We start from the raw sequence: 23,027 nt of genomic DNA on the forward strand, positions 1-23,027 counted from the left end.
TTTAAAGGATGTTCCATCAAACACTTTAGAAATCGTGTTAAGAAAAAGTTCCTTACATAAAATTGTTTAAAATAACATGGTTATGCCATAAGCCACCATGTGTTCGAATGTTTGTTGACTAGCATGCTACTCAGCAACCACTAGTGATAGACATTTTTTTATGGTCAGAAATACCCTGTTCTTAGATCAGCGATCGACCAAACTCTTATCAGCATGCGCCGATTCTTTCCACCCGTTTATTCGCCCACGCAAGAAATCCGCTGCCGGAAGAGTCCGCGATAAAAAATCTTTGAAAACGGTGGGTGTTCGGACACTAAGGGTGAATGCGGTATAAATTGTAGATTATCTATTTTTTTTCGTCCGCCGATATGTTGTGATGATGATCGTTTATGTTGCACAGTGGTTCGAGGTTTTACAAAAACCAAGGTAACTGTTGACGAAAAGAAACTAACTAAAAGAGACTTACTGACGAAGACTGAATGACAGAGACTCCTGCAATGCAACGACAGAAAAGAGACTGACTGTAGAGTGGCTGGACAGAAAAGACTGACCAATGAAGACTGACTGCGACAACGACTGAAATGAAACTGACTAACAACGTGAAAAAGGAGCAACATTTAATCGAAGAAGCAAGGTAGTTTAGGGTTTCGTGTTGCAAAGGGAACTGATATTCTGCGTGTAGATATGACACCAGTGCGAAGCATTGACAAGTTTGAAGCCCAAGTAGAAGGAAGGTCGAAGACTAGAGCCATTGGCAGATGATCAATTGACAGAGGAGCGGAAAGGGTAGTAAGCGTAGGAAAGGAGAGCGTTTTTAGGATAAAATTTTTGCACATCCAGTGGAATTCAAATGTGACTAGCTGACGAACACTCCTGGAACTACCCATAGGGGATGGGATATCTAAAGGATATCCAACCATAAATCAGGCATCCGACAGTAGAAATGTGCTATGTGAGAGAATGCTACTAGGAATAGGGAAAAATCTGACTATTGGGCATAAGAAAAGTTAATGCAGCTCTTTTTTGAAGATCTTGCGCGTCTTCGCAGCGCTAGCCGGTAAATCACAAAAGAAAGCCAAATTGGCCATATTTGCATTAGTTCCTATCGGTTTTCCCAAGACTTTAACATCGTATTTTAACCTAACCTTCCTATTGAAATTCGTAGAGTATGAATGAAAATACTAGTAGGAGGAGAACCGCGAAAACGACGTTTCTGCATTAGATGCTCTCTGGCTTCAAAAGCCTTTTGGTAGGTTCTGTATTACAATTTCCGTACTGTACCGACTATCCACCTGCTCAAGATGCCCATCGCTGTAAGAGCCCATGTTAAGAAGCTCTGAAAACGGTGGATGTGGTACGGTATGACGTGACCCGAAAATCTCAGTGAGCTACTCTCATGTACTGCACAGCAAGGAAATGTTTTTTAAACAAAGCCCGGTGTATTACAATTCGTTTATTTAGTTCATAGATAGGCTTCTTGCACTATCTGAATGCGACTTCTCAGTTTGTCACCATCGGACACACTCATTTTCTCCATATTTTTCATAAGGAAATGGTGCATGAAAAGAATTAATCCATCTTTAAGGAGACCGAGTTTGGGTGAAACGAGACAACCAAATGCTGATTTTACTGCAGTCTCCGACGGATGCAAAAGTATACCTGAAAGAGTTGAATTAAATTAAATTTTGCGAATTACGGGAAACATTTCCAGTCAGACTTCAAGACAATTTACCTAACAAAACCTGACGCAGAAAGCGGACCAATACCCGATCCATCTCCGAGAACTGAATTACTTTAAGTACAGAAAGACTAAGAGAACCTTCCACCGTCAAATGCACCACCAGTTTCGACAAATGAGTGACTTGCAATTCAGACAGTAACGCAAGATTTTGAAAGTGGTCCCAAAGAGCAAACTGCGAGGCAATTTGAAAACGTCGGTGGAAATGACATAACTTCTGAAGCAAATAAGCATAGTATTGGTTGAAGCTTTTTTCTTGTAAGCAGCAATCCATGACTACGTGTACAATTTCTCGTTCCTGTTGAGTTTTCAAGCCAAGACGCATTAGCCTATCAAAAGCTTCAAGGAAATCCTCTGCCGTCATAAGGATACAGAATATACTACGTCGGACCTGTTTTGTTTTTTTTATGAAAAAAAGAAATAATCATGAAAGAAAATGGACGACCAATTATAAACTTATAACAAAAAACATAATAAAAAATAATAATAAAAACGTACATAATAATAAGAAGAATTAAAACAATAAGTATAACAAATTGTAATAATAATTATTATTATAGTAATATTCTTACTTCGGTATTCATTCTCTGCTTGCGTGCCATTTCCAGCAATTCTGCACTGTATTGCGGTTCGTCTGAATTTTGTACTTCCGATTTAGTAAGCGAATCGGTAGCGTTGGGTCCTTGGCCCATCCATGCTGACCCCACTATCCACCACCTGCCTCGGTTAGTTGCGGCCAACAATTCAGCGTAAGATATATTCAGCTTGCACAATGCATCTCCTTTCTTCGTTATCGAACGTAATATTTTGCGCAGGTGTTCCGTGTGACTAAGATCAAAATTTGGTATTTTAGTCATATTGTTATTGCGGATGGCCAACAAGATTTCAAGCATAAAACGAATTCTGATTGGCTGTTCCGTTGATTGTCCAGCTTTTGTTTGTAAGGTAAAAATTATTTCCTTCAGCGATACTGGATCGTCTTTTCTCAATCCAAACCCTACCGTTCTCAAAATTATTAAAATTATTTCGATGTCTTTTTCCTCGAATCTTTCGGCAAGCATGTGAAGGATATCTTTTAGAAGAGAAGCGGTTACAAGTCCAAAATTATACAGGTGTGCCACAATTAAGATCAAATTATCCAGTTCTTTCGTTTCAGCCACATTAGTTTTATAAGCTGCATCGAATCTTCGTACAACAAGTTCTAAGAACTGGGCGCCAACTTCAGTTCCTACATTCGCATGTAGCGCTGCGATCAAAACGCAATGTTCCATTATAAGGCGTTCGGGAGAGAGAGTCTGACATACCAATGACTCAATAATAAGGGCGTTTATCGCCTCCTGCATATTATGTCGGGAATGGTTGAGATATAGTTTTTCTACAGCAGAAACGATACTTGGTAAATTACTTTCGGCAAGCCGATTAAATAAGCCTTTCATTTGGCGTTTCAGTTTGTGTGCGTCTGCATTAAACTCATTCGTAGTAGCCAATCGCTTTCCTGGAGGGATATATTTACTGGTCGGTTCCTCTGCTGCTGGAATTTTTATCAAATTCCCTTTTTTGTCCCGTACGCGACCGTATATATCTTCTTTGTACTCTTCTTCGTTGTCATTTGAAACCTTTGCACTAGTATTTAAACTTCCTTGGGAGTCTTCATTTTCTGATTGATTGCAGCTTTCGCTGGAGTCCCATTTTTCAATTTCTTCGTCCGTTTCACAACTAGTGCCAGATTCATCCAAGTAAGAAGAATCTTCTTGTAGCGTAGTCTTCGTCCTGGGTGCAACGTTATTCGTTGATGACGGCTTTTTTACCTTTAGATTTTGACATGAATCTTTTTTATTTGTCTTGCCTTCACTTTTTGCCTTATACAAGGCTAAATCTTCTTCAAACCCTGCATCATTATCTGCAAAATCAAAGTCTTCTTTGGCTAACTTACCCCTAGATTCAGGGTCACAGATTTCAAGAAGAAAATCTAGCCCATCATCTGTAAAAGATTTTGGAATACCCTTAGATTTCCGCTTGTGCAGTTTTAACTGCTTTTCTATTTTTTTTATGTTTTTGTCTTCCAGTTTATTGGCTATTTTAAGCTGTGTTCTTCGCTGTTTTATTCTTTCCTGGTCGGCTATTTCTTGTTGCTTCCTACTTCCCTCATTTTTTCCCTTAGAAACTGATCCCTTGGCTGAACTTGGAGCTTGGTATGATGTGTTTTGTTTGTGAATCTCAAAATCTTCCCTTGAGCAGTCATCTTTAGGTGCATGACTAAGATTATCATCTTTGAAGTCTGTTGTGCACTTATAACCTTGCTTCTTCTGTTTTTTTATTTTTCGGAGATTTTTGCGGAGCATTTTTCTTGTGACCAATCTACCCGGGCCTAAAAAATTGATTTTAAAAAATATTGGATCTCAAAACACGATTGACTTTCTCACCTAATCTCTGTCCACCAATTTTTGACAAGCCGCTTTTCTAGAAAGAAAGAATCTGAATACGAGGATGAAAAAAACATACCATAGACACACAATTACCGTTTTAGTTTCCACTGTTTCAGCTTTTCTGAGTTCACGTGGGGCCATTGTATCATAAAAGTTCTTATTGCGATATTGTATAACTATTGACTATGACTAACCAACTGAGATCAAAATCGTCTGCGTGACAGCATTTCCTTACTCAAGGCCTACAAGTAGGGATCGGACCCAATTCACTGTGATCGGGGTCCCCGCCCCGAAAAAAAAACTTTTGGGTTACAATCGATGTACGATTTCGTCAACCAGTGCAAGGCGGGGCAAAAATCAGAGGTTGCCTCGAACTTTCTTTAATTTCTCCCTAGTTAGGACTGAATACACAAATAAATAAAACAATATGCTTTCCAATATTTGCAAAAAAAGGTGAACAATAAACAACGCAAAAATTAGGGTTTCGGTGGCTGCGCTAATAACGAAAAAACAATATGCGCTCTGTGGCTTAATTTTTTTTTTAATACTTAAAAATTTTTAAAGAGTAGAATAAAAACGAATATGGTACCCAAAAATGCGCCGTTTTCTATTATTTAACATTTTTTTTTTTACTAAAGATGCCCTGAAGCAAATATTAAAGTTACATCATAAAACTAGGGTTCTTTCATAAGAGCCCGTGTTAAATTCATTATTTCGTTTTAAGTGCCTCCCATGATCCTGTTGCTCAGCGTAGGCGAGGCCAACGGCTCTCTTCTCGGGCAGCAGCGGCAACCAGCAGCTGATCTCACTTTCGTGGTTAATTGTTATATGGTTGATGATGCAAACGCCATCTGGTGACCAAAACTTGAGATGCTTGGCTAAATTTCGGGGCAAAACCCATGGTAATCGGGTAAATATCGGTGCAACTGCCTTTTATGGGTGGTGAAACCAGTTTGACATTCTCGTTACACACACCTGGAACTGGGACAGATTATGGGCAAAACAGTAGAAGAACCATTACCCATCGGATCCCATTCTTAAGACGAAAAGACCTTCCGCTATTGCCCAAAGACCTACCTGGACTGCCCAAAAACCTACCCGTGGGACACAGGGTCGAGCCCTGAACTGAGGCCGCCGTGTTCCTTGTCCTACGATCTACGTCATAAGTCTGTTGGATAGCCATGAGTCTCTAGTAGACAAGGCTAGGAAGCCCACGCGTAGCTGAAGATTATTACGAAACGAAAATAAATAGTGTCAAGTGCCAACCAAAGCCATCTCGTTAATTTTTGTATGAGTTTGCCAGTGAAGTAACATGGTGAGTGGAGGCTCTAATTTTTTAAGAATACTCCCTGTTTTTAAGCAAATTGTCTTCTGTTTCAGTCTGGAAGTGGACCAACTTCATCCAGTATGCCAACACCGGTAGCACCATCAGGATCCTTCACATCAGCATTACCGCCATATGCAATGCCACCTCCAGGTTTCATACCACCAACTCCTGGAATTCCTCCGCCGTTCGGAGTAGCTATGCCAAGCATGGCACCCCCTTCTGTATTTGGTGTATCACCTTTTGGTGCTCCGTCAGTCCCACCGTCAGGTTTTCTAGCATTTATTTCTACATGTTGCTTATCCCTTAAAACATTGTTTGGTTTGGTTTTTCTATAGGTTTTTTCCCTCATGGTATCCCAGCACAAGCAACTGTTGAGGGGTAAACTTAGAATTTTTTTTTATTGTGGTTTTCTATTATGCACTGATTCTGTATCATATATAAGAGGAGAAAGCAAACAAACTTGGACAGAACACAAAGCACCAGACGGGAGGACATACTATTATAACAATTTTACAAAACAAAGCTTGTGGGACAAACCAGATGAACTTAAGACAGCTGCTGAGGTATGAGTAATATAATAACAGTTTAATTTGCTACTCAAATATCATCTGTTGCTGTAATTTTTTTTTCTTCTTCTTCCTTTCTCCATGTGTAGATAATGCTTTCACAATGCCCATGGAAAGAATACAAAACAGAGGATGGGAAAATTTACTATCACAATGTATCAACTAAAGAGTCAAGTTGGACTATTCCACCAGAACTGGGAGACCTAAAAAATAAAATTGCTTCTGAAGAAACAACAAAGTAATTTTGTTATTCTTTTGGTCTTAATTATACAACTTAAATTCATTTTTTATTTTTTAATATGCCTTCTAGGACCACAACAAATGGCCAAGCAGTAGGTGATACTTTGATGCCTACCATACAAAGTAGCACAGCAACACTCACAATTTCCCAGTCAGTTGTGACGAACACGGAAAGTTCGGCAGCTCCCACCCGTGCCCCAATATCAGCTCTTGATCAAGCGATGGCGGCTACATTAGCAGCAATAACTGTGCCATCTCCACAAAATGGTAAGTCACTCATGTTGCAATTAAAAGTGTTGAAGAATTTCTACATTTTCCGATTTCCCGTACAGAAGATAGTATGGATGCCAAACCTAGTCCTACCAGCGACAGCAGAACGAGTACACCTGAACCAAAAACCACGTTCAAGGACAAAAGGGAAGCACTAGAGGCATTCAAAGATCTTCTGAGAGAAAAGGTAAGAATAGTTACAAGTCTTAGACGTAGATTGTTCTGACTATAATTTAATTTAGAATGTACCAAGTAACGCCAGTTGGGATCAAGCGTTAAAGTACATACAACGAGACCCTCGGCTAGCTGCATTGGGGAAGTTGACAGAGCGGAAGCAGGCGTTCCATGCGTACAAAACACAAAAACAGAAAGAAGAGAAAGAAGAGCAAAGGTTGAAAGCGAAAAAAGCAAAAGAAGATTTAGAAGCTTTTCTTCTAGTAGATTCAAGTATCAATTCAAGTACGAAGTATTTTCGTTGCGAAGAAATCTATGGAAACCTCGAGGTTTGTTCTGCTAGTGGTTGTCATCTGAAACCCAAGCATTTTGTTTTACGGTTTAATGTTCCCTCAGGTATGGAAAAACGTCCCAGAAGGCGAGCGTCGGGATATCTACGAAGATGCCATTTTTCACTTGAGCAAAAGAGAGAAAGAAGAGGAGAAAGCTCTGCGTAAACGTAATATGAAAAATTTAACCCGAGTGTTAGATTCTATCACCGATATTACACACAGAACGGCATGGACAGAAGCGCAACAACTTCTTCTTGATAACCCTACCTTTGCTGAAGACAATGACCTATTAGGTGCAGTTTTTTAAGGAATTTTTCTGTGCTGGCTTATCACTTTAAGACGTTTTTCTGGTGTTTTTCGTTTGTAGCCATGGATAAAGAAGATGCTTTAGTGGTTTTTGAACAACATATCCGTGAATTAGAGCATGAAGATGAAGAAGAAAGGGAGAGGGGGAAACGACGAATTAAACGACTGCAACGCAAAAATCGGGATTCATTCCTGGTAAGCCAATTGGAAATTCCTTTAATGACTTTAGAAATCATTTATCATTGAGTCTCTTTCTTGAATTAAAAAACCAACAGAACTTGCTCGACGAACTTCACGAAAATGGAAAATTGACTTCGATGTCTTTATGGGTAGAGCTTTATCCTATTATAAGTACCGACCTGCGATTCTCTGCCATGCTAGGACAGCCAGGTGCGTTGTAACGAACAGGACAATGATTCTAACGTCAAAGACCCAATGATGGCTAACTTTTGTTTTGCGTCTTATTTTAGGTTCAAATCCACTTGATCTCTTTAAATTTTACATAGAGGACTTAAAATCTCGATTTCATGACGAAAAAAAAATCATCAAAGAAATTCTTAAACAGAAATCTTTTGAAGTTGACGTAAGAATTAATTTCGTATATGTGTTATGAATGAAGAGTTTCCATCTGGACCGTCGACTAATTATCTTTAACCATATTCAGATCAAAACAACGTTTGAAGACTTTGCTACAGTAGTGTGCGAAGATAAGCGATCATTGACTCTTGATGGCGGCAATGTCAAATTAACCTATAACGCCTTACTTGAAAAGGTAGGTACATTTGCTGGCACATTGCCGGTGAACAGAGCTGGAAATGAAGTATCCCTAAGTGTTTTGCTTTTGTATGGTTAAGGCTGAAGCCCGAGAAAAAGAGAGGCTAAAGGACGATAACCGGCGATCCAAAAAATTGGAAAATGCATTTCGAAACCTTCTGAGAGCCAAAGAAGTGGATCATTTGGCTACGTGGGAAACCTCATTACCAAAGTTGGAAGGAGATCCTGCGTTTGAGTCGATCATTGCCGAATCAGACCGCATTCGAATTTTTAAGGTAATGGTTTTGTCCAAGTGTTATTTTAATCATAGGTTAAAAAAAAAATGCAATTAATTATCCCTAGGACTATCAACGTGACATGGAAGAAACTTGTGGCCACCATCATTCGAGATCAAAAAAAAATAAGAAAAAAGAAAAAAAACAAAAAAGACGATCATCGTCGTCTAGATCTCCATCTACCGCTAGATCGGAATCGAGATCCAAGTCACGGTCGAAATCTCCCTCCCGTTCCAAATCCGAAGAAAACGACTTGAAGCTGATCGAGGAAGAATTATTCCCGTTCTCTCATAAAAAGAACAAAAAGAAGAAGAGCAAGAAGAAGAAGGAACGTAGTCGTTCGGTACGAAACAAAAACATAACTTTTTTGATGCATTTTTTTTATTTTTATGGCACAAATGCTAATTTTTCAATTTTTTCTTTTATTATTAAACAGCCGTCGTCGGATTCCGAAGAGAATCGGGCAAAGGAAAAGAAAAAAGACAAAGATAGAAGAAATAGAGGCGACAATAGCCATGACAAGAAGAGTAAAGAAGACGGCGAATGGAGCGAGGATGAACTGGAAAGAAGAAGAAGACTGCTTTTGGAACAGCTGGCAGAAGAGCATCAATGACCGTGACCTACCTTCTCCGTATTCCTGTTGTAATTCTGCTTTTGGGTTCGTTTTCCTATCCGAGTTCTCATTAAAGTTCGAAATAAAGCGACTCGTTCCATCATTTTGCGGATTCCAATTCTAAGTTAGCGATTCATTTTATTTTCGTGTCATTATTTATGTAGTTTGATGACTTGCAGCTAGCCTTCTACGTGTGCTTCACCATTTGATTCTCAAAATTCTTCCAAAATCAGTGGAGAGCAATGGCGCATTCAGTTTTCTTGTTCTGCGAAACAGGCATGGAGAATTCTGGCACGCTGGTAGCCTACCTACTGTACCTGTGCTTATTGCACATACAGAAGCCAATATGGTCAATGGGTCCTAGGCCAAACGCTTAGCCCTGGCCGTTGCTGGAAGAATGGGATTAACCAAGGTGTTGCCATCATTGCATATTGTCATGTCAAAATGCCTCTGCGATTCGATTCATTCAGTATTTCGTCATTTCTTATTTAGACAAGTTGTCAAAGTCATTCTTGGTCTATCCACAGAAAGACCTTGGCTACCATTAAGATTAAGTTTAATATTAATGAACTAACGGTTCTCCTTTCCAGAATCCCAATCCCATTCCATCTAAGAATAAAGAAAATCGCGTTTTAAGAGAACTAGTCTAAATCCGATCAGTTATCAAGTGCTGGTTCTCTCCTCTTGTGTTTTTTAAACTTATAGTTGGTCTGTCTGAATAATTTAAACTGTTATAAGGAATTCATTAGATCTGCTCTCTTGTCATGTCTAAGCCAACGAGGGAAGGCTAAGCCAGTTAATTATCTCGCGTTTGCCAACAGCAGCAAGTTTGGTCTTCCCTTTTGGTTAAATTGTCGCCAGATCTATTCACTCCATGCCTGTATGCCCAAAATCCCGTGACAATATTTTCAACAAGCGTTTACCGTTTGCTTTTTAGTTTTATCATAGTCAGAGTCTTAACCTTTTTGTGACTGTGGTTTTCTCTATGCAATACAATGTATTTGATCTTCATTAAATTTAGTTTTAGTTTTTTTTTTTTTTTCGTATATTATTCAACCAAAAAATGGCATGGCGTTTCATTTACTACTGCGAGGGAGGAAAAACAACCAAAAATCGAAAACCTTTGCCACTTCGTCCGGACATCATTTTTATTTTATTTTTTTTAATGCTCTCTGGTATAATCTTTTATCCTCTTTATAGAGGGAAGGTCACGGTGTAATTTTAGTGTCAATTCATTGGTTGTTTAAATAATTCATAGTCTAAAGCTGCGTATAGAGTGCCATGAATACTAGAGCGACGTCACTAGCGGTATCAAATAACTGCAAAAACGAAAACAAAACGTTGCTTAGTCAAATAATACCAAAAACTAAAAAAAAAATACTTGATACCGATAAAAGTTATTGTACTCCATAGAAAAGTGTTTAATTCGTTAGTAAAATCTTGCTCTTTGCTGTGTAAACATATAGGCTGTTTACAGGAGCACTGAACACTAATACTGACATCTCTCTTTCGTTCGTTAAACATTTGTAAAAGAGAACATTCACGGCTTTTATACTAGTGCAGGAAGCAACTTTCGTATCTGCTTGTCGCGCTGAAAATCAATGGCTGCTGCTTAGCATGAAGCGAATATATTTGCAAAGGAAGTGAGATAACCTATAAATACAACGCCGATTCTTTCAACACACAACCGTACGCTATAAGTTGCGTTCGCTTACTTGTTAGCTGACATCTGCTAAAGAGTGCGAGTAGACTAAGTACTTGGCAAAGAAAGGTATACGGAATGTATGATTAGTTCCATTGCATTCCCATAGAACTACTTCCTTTAATTTCTCGAAGGGAAAAAATTCATAGCTAATCAGGAAAATGTTGTTGAGACATTCCGAGGTATGTCCGCACCTAGAAATGGGGAAAGAAATCGCATAAAACGCTTGAAGCAAAAAGAGTGATGATTTTTTACTCGTGAATGAATCAAACGTGTAGAAACAAAATGCTAGACAGATCTGATCGAATTGTTTAGGATAGAAAAGTATCATGTAACATGTAAGCTAATGAAATTGCAGGCGTCGTGGTTATTACTGTGTTACCGGAAAGATTGCTCTATAGGAAGACGATAGATTATTTTATCAAGGACTTAATATTAATTGATACACTATAAGACAAGAAGCTTATAACACAACCTCATCGTATCCTATAGAGCTCGGTAAACACTTAAACGTTGTTTATTTGATCCGTGCAAAACCATTGGTGGTCTAGTTCTTTGCACAGCCGTTAGCCGTTTTTTTTTTTCACCTTTCCTGAAGGCCTGTCTCCCAAACGGCATTCCGTCATTGATTTTTAGCTCTGTGTTTATGCGCTTCATCTTCGTTAACTTAAGAAATGGAACAATTAACATAAAATGTTAACCCACATATGGACGAAACATAATAATACTTGTAACTGCACATTGTACTAAAAAATAGTGAAGAAAAAAAAATTAGACGAATAGAATGTTAGTGGTAGTAGTTGAATGGTAAACTTAAAATATTTCCCTGTATTGTCTCAGTGAAAAGTTTGGCATATTTGAAGTAGGAACGCTTCTCGTAAGCATATGTCGAAAATACTCTTAAACAATAAAAATAATCAAAATATACTGTATATTTATATATTGTTTAAGCTATATAATTGTTTCTTCGTTTTTGGCCGGTGTAGGGTATATGTATAGTAATTGTAGAATATATATATATGTTAAGGTTAACATTTTCCCTGATAGCATCTTTCATACAATGACATTGTAATCTTTTATTTTTTAAGACGAATCATGAAGCACAGTTCGTAAGTTACAAGCGGTATGTATTTATGCTTCGATAATGGTTGCTTGGGCTTTGCACCTGCAGACGAAGATGAGTTCTATAGTTTACCTCTTGCGATATAATTTTGGTTTACACTTTCGTGCCTTGGAAAAGAGGAAATAAATCAGAAACTATTGAGATGTTTGGAAATGGCGGTGGAATAACGAGGCTATCCGCATAGAGAGATGAGCTTCCAGGCCTTTCATTTCAGTATTGGCCACTGTTCAACTGGCTTTGGATTTGATACTTGGCTTCATCCAATACGTCGCCTCCGCCATCTCGGAATAGCTACAAAATTCATAATAAATCATTTGTTAGCATTAGAAGCACTTGCTTATGATCAGCTTTTCGCAAACCAAACAATTTCGCATTCGTTTGCCAGCCAGTGATTAGTAAGAACTACGCGATACAAATCGCATAAACCATCTGTAAAACTAAGACAACACGCCGAGAAAAAAGGCATGCTATTTGCCTTGTTTGCAAAAGTATATTGTAACATTGGTAGAGAATAGCCTATATAACTTGCCCACCAACAAGAAATATCATAACATAGCGAATTGAAATGGCTGGTAAACAATAAAAAAGGAAAGAAAAAATTCTGCAAATACAAAGCTAGGCGAAAAGAGAGTGGCTCGAAACGACCTCTCTAATGATGTCGTAGAGACGGTCGAATCGTGGATCTTCGCCGCGAGGAGGCCCAATTGGTGATAGTGGATCAGATCGAGTGGGGAGATAACGAGCGTCGGCTCCCCAACTCGAGCTGGACGATGATGCCATTAGAATCGAAGACACCACCACAAGCGCAAGAAGCACTTTCAGCGAAATCGACCTCGCCATGATTGAACTGTGTTCCAGTAACTAAACAACAGGCTTCAAAAGTAAAAAAAAAAAAAAAAAAAAAAAAAAAAAAAAAGGCAATTTGTTTGAAAGAAAAAAATGAATAAAGACTAAAAAATGTAACAGTTGAGATGCGATATCTATATCAAGCATTTCGCATCCGGCTGTAAATTCTAGCCAAACTTTAAGGGCTGCATGGCAGTGCTTAACTAGCTATGGTTAAAATATGATAGCGATAGGTTCAACTTACCTTCTAAACGAGCGTCCTAAGGATTCAAAGACTGTCAAGATCTAGCTGACTGAACATCTTTATATACCATACAGTGTGCTAGACCGTAAGCCTCTTCATGACCATTTTCGCGCAATTCCCTCGTCTTCGTGCCGGCTGCGCTGGAACCTTCACGAAGATCTGACAAGTTACGGTGCGCACACTACTGCTAGGCGCATGAAAATGCTAATAAGACCCACGCTACCGAGAATTTCACAAGCATCGCTAATTGTTCGAGCTCTATCGTCTGTATAGATGAATAAGCATTTAGAGTAGTCTATAAATGCTAAACACATCGCCTTTCAAAGGGGTTGCACGTAAAAAAAAAAAAATCATTCATCTTGCCAGAAAGAGGTGTAATTTTAAACTTCAAGAAAAAATGCAAATATTCGGGAAAGTAGGGAAATCCGAAGCAAAGTAAGCAAACTGCTCGCAAACTCTGCCCCATTTATGATCGCAATTTATTTTTAACTAATTGTCAAATGCCGTAAAAATATACCATTGCAGTAACTCATTCTGCCAAACGCAAAACGCTTAATAGGTCAACCTGGTAGATATTAGCAATTTTTAACTCAACGATTGTCATTCAACTAGCCTTATACAAGCGTTTCTCTATGGCTAATCCCAGCCAATTGATTCACCTGGTGTAGCAGCCTGTTGACCCCATCCACTACAATGACAATTAAGGAGCTTAAACTGCGTCAGCACAGATGGATTACCAAAATCCGAGAACAATTAGCTCCAGTGTCGAATGTAGTCCGATTGCCCAATGAACTCCCTTACAACCCTAAATATTATTATTTTATAACCACTGTTATTATTGTTCAATATTTTTGTTATTATTATCATTTTTTTCGATTTCTTTTATTGATTTTTTTTTTCTCGTTTTTTACGCGAATCCGTCGATGGACCGGGCCGTATATAGTAGCTACGTCATGGCCTTCTATTTGTGATCCTAGTTGGTAACGATGAATGCTTGAAACTTGTATGCGACCCTAAGGAATGGCGCTGCATGAGACTGCTGTGTATCATTTCATCGCCTGCTACTTCTGCAATTTACTAAACAAATTGAACCTAATTTTTGTACTTTGTATTTTGGGCGCTATATTGCCATGGCTCGATTACTTTGGGACGAGGTAGTCCTTCATTAGTGTTCCACCAGGCCTGGAGAAAATTGGTTGGCTGATCGCCGTCATCGCCTGTTTTTAGCATCTAACTCGTAGCAAGGGAAGGTAGCGTGTATGGTTTTTTTACATTTTAAACTTAAGCGTTGTAAAGTATGGGTTGGTAAAAAATTAGATGAGCGGCAATTCGACTTTCTCCTCCTAATCTAATTAGATCACCGAATTGAAATTTAGAAATTATGACCCTATTTTTGAAAGATAAAGACTTTAAATTTGTTGGTTGTTGTTGTTTTTTTGCCCTCCATGAACGAGTAATCGATGAAAACTGCTTGTATAATGAAACTAGAATGGTTTCTATGCGTAGCAGTCAGCGTAATCAGCCGTTGAACAATCCCTTTCTTCAATGGAAGCACACGAAAATAATTTAGTTTTCCAGTTGTTCTGGCGCTGATGTATCCTTTCGTCAACAACGAAAAAAGGGACCGGCGCATTAGTGGCGACTAGCAATTGTTTCCCATCGCATCATATGCGGTTTTTATCAATTGAGTTACATGGATGATGGCGACAGCCTTCGGGCTGGAATTGTAGTTGCAGTGATGGTGGAGCCCGCATCTGCGCAACGTTTTTAAGGATGCTAGTCCAATAATCGCGTACCATTTCTCTTATTCTTCAAGTCACGTTAATTGGGAAAAGTTTGTCAATCAAAAATTGTGTTGAAGAAAAGTACTCCTCATTCAAGTTGACATTATGCGCGTAAAAAATGTGGGCGGATCTGTGATAGACGTGGGCTTAATACCCACCAGCAGAGCGTGCCTCTGCATTTACTTATTGGCCTATTTGTTTTTAGCATAATTGAAAGTTTTCGTGCGCGAGTTAATTTTGCAATGAAAAAAGAAAATTTTAAAATAAACGCGAAAAATATTTAACTATTTAACTTCATAGTAGACAAACAAGCTGCTATTGGCGGTTTGTTGAAAAAAGATGTATGGCCGCGACCCAAACGAAAAGAGGACAGACCATTACATAACCCTGTCGTCAGTTGCAAAGCCATTCTAGTCTCAAATGGAAGCACATAGAAGTTTTAATTCTATCTGCCAAATAAAACTTGACGAGAAACTGTTTGAAACAATTTGTTCAAACTGCAAGTTTTACATTTGAATGAAAAGATTTCCGGATAGGGTAAGGGAGTAAAGAATTATGAACACATGTGTAGCTGACACGTTGTACTCTGTGTGATCAGTGACATCTTACAATTAAAAGAGGCTACCGGCTACCGTACCAAAAGTGCTTTATGGGTGTCAAGTAGCAAAAAAGGATACACTTTTGCGCCAATTGATGAACGTATTGGTCTCCACGTAGACACGGAAAACCCTTCTCGAAACAGCATTGTGTCCTTTGACATTTTCTGGAACGAACTATGAGCGACAAATAGAGGCAACTAAGCAAAAGCACAACTTACGAAAGAAAATCCTAGTCTCAAAATAGGTTACCTCATGTCATCTAAATAAAAAAAAAGAAACCGCAGTGGAACATTACCTTACCCTTCGTACACGAGTCGTGTAGCCGATTACTATACTTGTTGTTTTGCCAACTCGTGTACTGTGACATGGATGATATGGATGAACCACGTTATTGAAGTGAGGACTGAATGAAATCCAACACTTGTTGGTTGATGTTGAGACAAAATAATGCTAATAGAGGGTGGTTTTAACTTTGTACAAGCTGTCAACACAAAATATACCGTAGTTGAATTTCAAAACGATTCTTTTCCGCGTTTTTTTCCGCAATCGTTATTGAATGTATACCGAACGTCTTTGAACGTGGTTCATATAGTACTTAATATTCGAAGTGAATACTAGCAAAATACCAGTATTTTAGGGAAAAAAACAATAACTCAGCTAGACACAAATTGAACGGCAGAAAAAAAATCTAACTATCTAACGATGTTGCTCGCTACTGTAAAACACATCTTGTTAGACGATATGACTGACTGACTGTAGTCGTACAGAGGGAAAACATGGCTGTTTTTAAAGGCTAAAGGCAACCTTGTGCCAACCTTCAAAGAATGGAAATTCATGTTGTATATAGATCAATTTCGCAAAGATTGAACATTTGTTGTAGGATAGATCGTTGTAGGGCGTCACAAGATTTTCCAATTGAATTTTGAAATCCCTTATAATGAACAATGCCTTTTTAGCCAATGGTTGTGTATACATGTAATGGTATTGTTCAATTGGGGTGTTTTCAGGCTTGATTCGTTCTTGTTTTTTTTTTTCCTTTTATTAAAATGTCGTTTTATGGACTAAAACGAATCGCCATGCCAGAAGTAAGAGTAACCCTTGCAAAAATAAGAGTTCGATGTTTGGCAAATTCCTTTCGTAGTGACTTAGAGAGACAGCAGCGTTAGCGTTTTTGTTCTTAAATTATTTTTACTGTTAGTCGGCGTACAATGTGATAGGGGTGTTTTGAAAGAGGTGCATATGCATTTTTTGTTACGTAATTCGCCTAATTACTAATGCGTTTTTCTTTGGTAAGCATAATGATTTAGCTGGAGTGTCTGCCAACGGTTGCGTTTTCGCATATTCTTCGCTTAACACAATACTTTTTCAGGGCTTGCAAAATCGAAGATTTTCCTAAACGCCCTTGAGAAAAAATACATTGAATTCCTATGCTCTACATAAAGAAAAATCTTAAAACACACCCAAATATGGCACAAAAAGAGGATCGTCGCACACGATCAGCAAGCGCTTTATTTTTACCCTCATGAGACGATCTTTTTGCCCGTTAGGTATACGGGAAATATGAGATATCAAAGCATTCGACTGACGACAGCCAGGTCTCCAAAAAAGAAAAAATTTAAACAAAAAAAAATGAACAAACAAACAAACTCTTAATTTGAAAATTGGTTATTATTATTATTTAAATTAAACAATAATGCAGTATTTCTGAATTTTCGTTTAAATTTCGTTTTTAAAATAAGAACAAGACTAGCTTTCCATGAGAGATTTTGTTATTTTTTACACAAGTGTGGAAATTTGAAAAAATTTATACGAATTGGGGAATGGTGTAAGATAATTAAGGTTCTCAAATGAAGTTCACATAGTACCATAACAAATATTATGAATGTCCATAAAGCGCCGAATATGTTTAAAAGGCGTACAACCACGCCTTACTGACCGAATTTCCTCTCTGTCTTATGGTTATGGCGCTCAACGCGGTCTTCACTTCCTCTAATTTGCCGTACTAATATTGGGCCTCACTTTTACATTAGCTAGAAGGAATTGCCGATAAACAGTATTTTCACTGACCATGATAAAATTTGTTCGGCAAACTAAAAAAAATGTGAATCGTTAATGTATGAGACATCAATGTATTAGACCGAAAGTTAAGAATGCACGACATTCGCGGAAAATAAGGTTTCTTATCATATACCCGCCTTCACGGCATAATGCAGAATTCCTTCTATTTCCTTTTCTTCTCTGTCAATTGGTCACCAGCTTGATCTGGTTAGCGCAAATCTAATGGAAATTATGATTTTAATGCTTTCTAGTTGTTGCGAATGCCCAAGGCTTGTTCCAATTCAGCACGTTTTTGCTGTACTTTACTATAAAAATATCGGCAAACTGCTTCTTGTGTCCAGCTTTGCTCGTAAAATTCTCCGCGTCTTTCTTCCTCTGGATTTCCAACAATGTCCGTCATGGTCTGAAACAAATAAAAAGTTAATTACAAAGGAATTTCATAAGTAATAATTAAAGAAAACGTATTTACCTTTAAATCTCTTGTTTGGGAAACAAGCCACTTGTTTATAAACTGCTGAGGATCTCTGGCAAAACCAAGGAAAAACTCTCTACTGATTTTCAGTTGATTAATGCTTTCTACAGTTTCATGTATCTTGTTGTCTAAACTCTAAATTCAAAAACAAAATTAAGAAATAGTTTCTTAAGCAACTGGAACGGGCGAACCTGAATTTCTTGCTGGCTAGCAGTGGAAAGCAAAAAGTTATTCATCTGAGCTTTAAGTGTATCATCCACTTCAACGTCGATGTCGTAGCATGCCGTCTTTTTTTGATCAGCACTTTCCACACTGCTGTAAAGCGTAAAAACTGATCAGTATAGATTAAGCTTCTTATGCTCTCCAACTGTAAATTAGCACGACCTTATTAAATGGTTGATGACGATGGGATCAGGAGGATGCAAGAGGGGGTTCAACCTTTGTGGGATTTCAGCAAATTTCATTCTAGGGCATCCAAATATCTGTTCCATATATTTGTCACAGCGTATAAATTCTCTTTCTTGATGATCCTGTATGAAGTGAAGCTGCATTACCACTCTTGGAAAATGACTACCTGGAGAATACCTGAAGTTTATGAGTCTTGATGTATTGCCACAATGCAGATATCACCATTGGTCTTGTTTGTGTGTGAATACCGAGAAGCCGGGCCAAACGTGAATCAAGACGAAATTGCAAAGGTTGATAATCGAGCAATAGCAGGATGGTACATCTAACATTTCGATCTCCTGGTCTTTTTACTTGGAAACCATCTGTTTCCTGGGTAGTAGATGTTCGATGCCATTCTACTAGGTGATTATCAGGCCCATACAAGTCTTTGTCTAGTTCAATAACCAGTGATTTGAAAAAAGAGGAGAACTTTCTTTTAACTTTGTTAGGGTCTGATTTGGAAGCATCATCCAGAAGTCGTCCTTCAACTCTAAGTTCCCAAGAGGCCACTCCACTTCCTCCACCAACATCATCAGTAGTTTCAACTTCTCTAGCTGGATAAAATGTGTTTGAGATGAAAATACGTAACTTTCGCTTTTGTTTCATGGGTCTTTTCAAAGCCTCCTGTAAACTGAAAATCCTTAAAATAAGTAAATTAGATGTTTAACAACTATACATGCCTGAATATCTAGACGTTTCCTCATAATAGTTGCATCTAGTTTTCTTTCAAAGGCCAAAAGGTCCATATATGCTTGAGATTCAGGAACCAAATCTCTTACTTTTTGTGGCAATATTTTGTCTGCAAGTTTTTTCTTCTTCTTTGCATTGTTAGGACCATATTCCCTAAACAAATCATTCAGATAGTTAAGAATTAGGTATATAACAGGAAAACAAAATGAAAATAAGAAGTTTCATACATTTTCCCTGCTTGATTTGGTGCTCGCATATCACCTGGCCTTTTCCCTGGTCCTACCGTTTGGGGACTCATTCCTGGTCCACCTGGTCTAACAGGCTGACCAGTATAGGCATTAGTGGATGTAGGATTCCCTATCATATTGGGCCTTTGTGCAATCATTGCGGGACTTGGAGAAGATGTAGAGCTCGGCGAGTTTTGAATTTGATTGAATGCTGGGCGCTTTCATTAATGGCAAAAAGATAATCCAAGACAATGTAATGTAATGGGGAGTAAACAAAGACAAATGAAAGGTTTCTTACAGGGTATGTAGGAGAATTAAATCGCATAGAATTCCCAGGAGATGGAAAAGGAGGTCTTCCTGAGGTTGCGTTGGTGTTTTGCATCTTGAAGTTTGTAACTTTTCAAACGATGAATACCAACATACAACTTTAACAAGCGGCCACCTTTATATGCTGTGACCGTAATAATTGTTGGAAAGACTTACTAGCATTTTTTTACGCCATCTACTGAGCGCGTCTACAAACGTTTACTTCATTACCACAAGGAGAGGAAAACAAGATACCGTATATAAAAACAAAAGCAAAACAAAACAAAACAAAAAAAAACAAAATAAAAACAAAGAAGAACAAACAAAATAAAATTTAAAAAAAACCAAGAAGTGACACTTTAAAATTATGCATCACTAAGCTCCGTTGTATTTCTGAAATGTTTCACACAGCACAGCACATACTTTATTTAAGAAAGCATATTAATGATGTTTTCTTTTGCATGTTTGCTTTTTGCACATAAACCTTTCTGCATTCACAATTTTAATTCAGAACCGACAATTAAAAAAGTGTTGAAAGCAAACCTTTTCGGCACAATGCTGAATTCGGGAAGTGAGCCGTTAAGGGTGCCTAGTAAACAAGCACCCTTAAACCTTTCTAGCGCTTACTTGAATATGAAAGTCATTACATTTCCCTATAAAATTTCATCGCCACATAAAAAAATAAAGCAAGTTAAAAAAAAAAAGAAATTAACGAAACGTTGAAATTTAATGTTTTTTTCTTTTTCCAATTTTCTGAAACTGGAAAAATACATACTGTAAGTAAATTAATAAATAAATAAATACTGTAATCCACAGGTGTTCTAATGTAAAGAAAACTATTTTGCTCGAATTTCCTACGAGGAAATCTTATTTCTACGAAGGCCAATGCGGATGTTTGTCTTAATAGGATGCAATAGGATATATTTTGAATTTGAAAAACTTGAAAAATTCCTGGCGGTTAACTACTCAAGCGTTTGTGTATTTTAATCACGAAATCTGCGTCAAAATGTAGGTAAATTTTTTTTCTGAGTTTGAGAAACGGCGTTTGTTGTCGGGTCAAAGCTATCCGGTTAAATTCAAAGATGGAAAGATTGGTCGCGGTGTAAAACGAGGTTGGCGACAATCGGTCGCTCTATCATTTCGCGGTCAAACGCATGATGTTCTTTTCTACTTTCGATGATAAGGATACCGATAAAAAATGGACCTTTATTCTTTTCCAGCTTCATCTGTACGCTTGAATTTTTGGGGACAAAAAAGAGGTATTTATTTCTAGGCTTTAGGAATAAGAGTTCGCACCAAACAATGATTTCATAAACGGTCAGTTGGGGAGGTAACACGGTTTTTGCCGGATGTATGGCTGTAACAAGAAACGGTAAAAAAAATTATTATTGATCATTAATTCAAATTTTTGTTCAAAGATCTCCCGCTGTTCAGAATCCCAAGATGTTGGGCCATCTGTGGTTCTTCCAAATCGCCTCTCTAAAGTAGACTTAAGATAAATAATGTACAATAAGCAGTAAACATGTGCCTTCTAATATGCTTTTATGGAAAGCCTTTTCTAGTATACAATAAGAAAAAACTTCCAATAACAAGACGAGCGGAAATCTTTCGCCTCTTGGATCACCCTCCATGGAAATATGTCTCGCAAAAATGCGATTACTTGAAAGAAAAAATCTGGCAAAGGTAATATGATATTACGTATAATTTTCGTCCAAGCTTAGCTATCCATACCATGGACTTGATTAGATAGCAATTACTCTTTTTCATTTTTGACATTTCAAAGTTGCTTGTAATCATGCCAATGCCGAAAACTATACCACTTTGTGGCTTTATCACATTTATCAACTTACAACGGGACTGATCGTATGAACGATTATGACACCAAGTGGTGGTATTTTCCCAACATTTTACTGAATGACGCATATTTAATGTACATGTACAGAATAAGTCAGGAAGGAGCATACGGTTGCAATAAAAAACAATACAGGTTATTGTATTATAATTCTGTTCGATTATTTTTCCGCATTAAACAAGACAAGGGCATTCATTCGTACTGATAATTATGGTTGAGTCATGGAGGGCAAACCGGCGATTCGGGGATCTACCATCCCGTTAGTAGTTTCCAGATTTTTTAGCAGTTGTGCCATCCACTGTTTAGTCGATTTGTCATCTTTCAGACAGGTTGAGAACGTGTTGTCCCTTAGCTGATCGGGTAGACACTGCCGTAGGGCTTCTCGAGCTCTAAGAAAAATTTAGTTTTATTTTTTTTTTTTCAAGCGAAAAGACTTGCAGTGTGTTATCTTACCTCGGATTGTCAGAAAGACGGAGATAACAACGGACGACGTGTTTTAAAAGACGAGCTGATTGTTCTTTGGCCAATGATAAGACCATTTTTCCTAATATCATTGCCACATGAGAAAAGCGCTCATAAGTTTGACAAATATAGGCCAATCCTGTCTCATCCAAGAGAATTTTCTGAAGTATAAAGGTTGCCACTGTCTTTGATAATTCAGATCCAGTCTCCATTATTCTCAAACATAAGGGAATGATTTCTGTTGTCAGGAGAAAGTTGATCACTTCCTGCTCATCGGTTTTCACCAAAGCACCAATAACTCCCAAACTGGTCAAGCGCAGGTATTCAAATGGCCGGGTTTTGCTCACAGTATGCAAAAATGGATAGAGAAACAATGGAATATGGGCTTGCAAAAAAGCAGATCTGGTTTCTTGATGTGATGCAACACATTGCAAAAGAGCTAGGGCATTGCAAACTCTGTTTGACTGTTGAGCTGTTAAAGTAGGTGGACTTACAGCTGGATATATGCTAACAATATCTTGTAATAGGGCTGCAATAGTTCCGAATGAATGCCATAGCATAGGGGCTAAGTCAGGAACCACTTCTCGCTTTTTACTGAAACAAAAGAATAAATAAAAAGAATTGTATGAAATGGTTATGGAAAATGGTAGGCTTGCTCTTCCTATCCTTAGTAACAAAGACTTCCAATTTACTGACAGTTGATTGAGACTATCATTGAGCGAATACGTAATTACTAGCAACACAGTGATTCAACTTTTTCGATTTAACGGACAGCAGAATACGGCAAAGCAAATGTTTCTCATCAACAAGAAAGCCATAACAACGAATCTCGTTTTCATTTTGTAATACGGGTTGTATTAAAAATCATACCTTAACTCGAAAAGAGCACTTTCACGAGTTTCGGGATTTGTTAATTCGGTAATCCACAAATAAATTTTTTCTCGGTCAACAGATTGTAAGTTTGAGTTTGCCAGAGCAGTCGCCATTTTTCAAAGTGGTTTTTGTTTAAAGTAGGATTTCTTTCCGACACGGGTTGTACAGAGCAGACTCAGCGCTCTGCCCGAGTGAACTTGGGTGGTTGGGTTCCTTATGGTTACAGCGCACCTGGTGGCGGTCTTCGACAACCAAGACTGTAAATATTCAGTACTGTGTTTCGTCTGTTGCTTAAAGCCAA

General features: G+C 38.0%; 4 protein-coding genes and 1 long non-coding RNA gene across 6 annotated transcripts; 1 reads left to right on the forward strand and 4 right to left on the reverse strand.

Annotated features, from left to right (window-relative positions):
• Positions 1-1,438: 1,438 nt before the first annotated feature.
• Positions 1,439-4,378, reverse strand: LOC130698724 (nucleolar MIF4G domain-containing protein 1-like). The gene is made up of 5 exons (XM_057521411.2): positions 4,258-4,378; positions 4,162-4,198; positions 2,311-4,106; positions 1,733-2,129; positions 1,439-1,659 (listed from the first exon to the last, which is right to left on the reverse strand). Exons 1-5 carry the CDS (start codon positions 4,303-4,305, stop codon positions 1,463-1,465), a joined length of 2,475 nt encoding a protein of 824 aa, XP_057377394.1. The 5' UTR covers positions 4,306-4,378; the 3' UTR covers positions 1,439-1,462.
• Positions 4,379-5,327: 949 nt separating this feature from the next.
• LOC130698723 (pre-mRNA-processing factor 40 homolog A-like) lies at positions 5,328-9,144 on the forward strand. 2 transcript variants are annotated; one of them, XM_057521410.2, is made up of 16 exons: positions 5,328-5,479; positions 5,545-5,758; positions 5,827-5,869; positions 5,934-6,054; positions 6,147-6,295; positions 6,368-6,564; positions 6,630-6,754; positions 6,810-7,070; positions 7,138-7,366; positions 7,441-7,574; positions 7,655-7,769; positions 7,850-7,962; positions 8,044-8,151; positions 8,234-8,428; positions 8,496-8,771; positions 8,865-9,144. In XM_057521410.2, the coding sequence occupies exons 1-16, from the start codon at positions 5,477-5,479 to the stop codon at positions 9,039-9,041; spliced, it is 2,460 nt and encodes an 819-aa protein (XP_057377393.1). In that variant the 5' UTR covers positions 5,328-5,476; the 3' UTR covers positions 9,042-9,144. The 2 variants fall into 2 exon arrangements, with proteins under 2 accessions (XP_057377393.1, XP_057377392.1); XM_057521409.2 differs by having other exon boundaries at positions 8,496-9,144.
• A 2,709-nt stretch (positions 9,145-11,853) lies between these two features.
• LOC132088139 (uncharacterized) lies at positions 11,854-12,724 on the reverse strand. Its single transcript, XR_009421397.1, has 2 exons — positions 12,512-12,724; positions 11,854-12,157 (listed from the first exon to the last, which is right to left on the reverse strand). It is a non-coding gene; the product is annotated as an uncharacterized LOC132088139 (long non-coding RNA).
• Positions 12,725-17,448: 4,724 nt separating this feature from the next.
• Positions 17,449-19,711, reverse strand: LOC130698732 (brahma-associated protein of 60 kDa-like). The gene is made up of 8 exons (XM_057521422.2): positions 19,532-19,711; positions 19,234-19,451; positions 18,997-19,159; positions 18,455-18,940; positions 18,254-18,399; positions 18,061-18,184; positions 17,867-18,004; positions 17,449-17,800 (listed from the first exon to the last, which is right to left on the reverse strand). The coding sequence occupies exons 1-8, from the start codon at positions 19,613-19,615 to the stop codon at positions 17,645-17,647; spliced, it is 1,515 nt and encodes a 504-aa protein (XP_057377405.1). The 5' UTR covers positions 19,616-19,711; the 3' UTR covers positions 17,449-17,644.
• A 1,794-nt stretch (positions 19,712-21,505) lies between these two features.
• On the reverse strand, positions 21,506-22,917 carry LOC130698729 (CCR4-NOT transcription complex subunit 9-like). Its single transcript, XM_057521418.2, has 3 exons — positions 22,724-22,917; positions 21,845-22,447; positions 21,506-21,780 (listed from the first exon to the last, which is right to left on the reverse strand). The coding sequence occupies exons 1-3, from the start codon at positions 22,837-22,839 to the stop codon at positions 21,600-21,602; spliced, it is 900 nt and encodes a 299-aa protein (XP_057377401.1). The 5' UTR covers positions 22,840-22,917; the 3' UTR covers positions 21,506-21,599.
• Between the last annotated feature and the right edge of the window lie 110 nt (positions 22,918-23,027).

Source organism: Daphnia carinata, chromosome 7, assembly GCF_022539665.2.
Source record: "Daphnia carinata strain CSIRO-1 chromosome 7, CSIRO_AGI_Dcar_HiC_V3, whole genome shotgun sequence".
In the NCBI taxonomy this organism is placed as follows: domain Eukaryota; kingdom Metazoa; phylum Arthropoda; class Branchiopoda; order Diplostraca; family Daphniidae; genus Daphnia; species Daphnia carinata.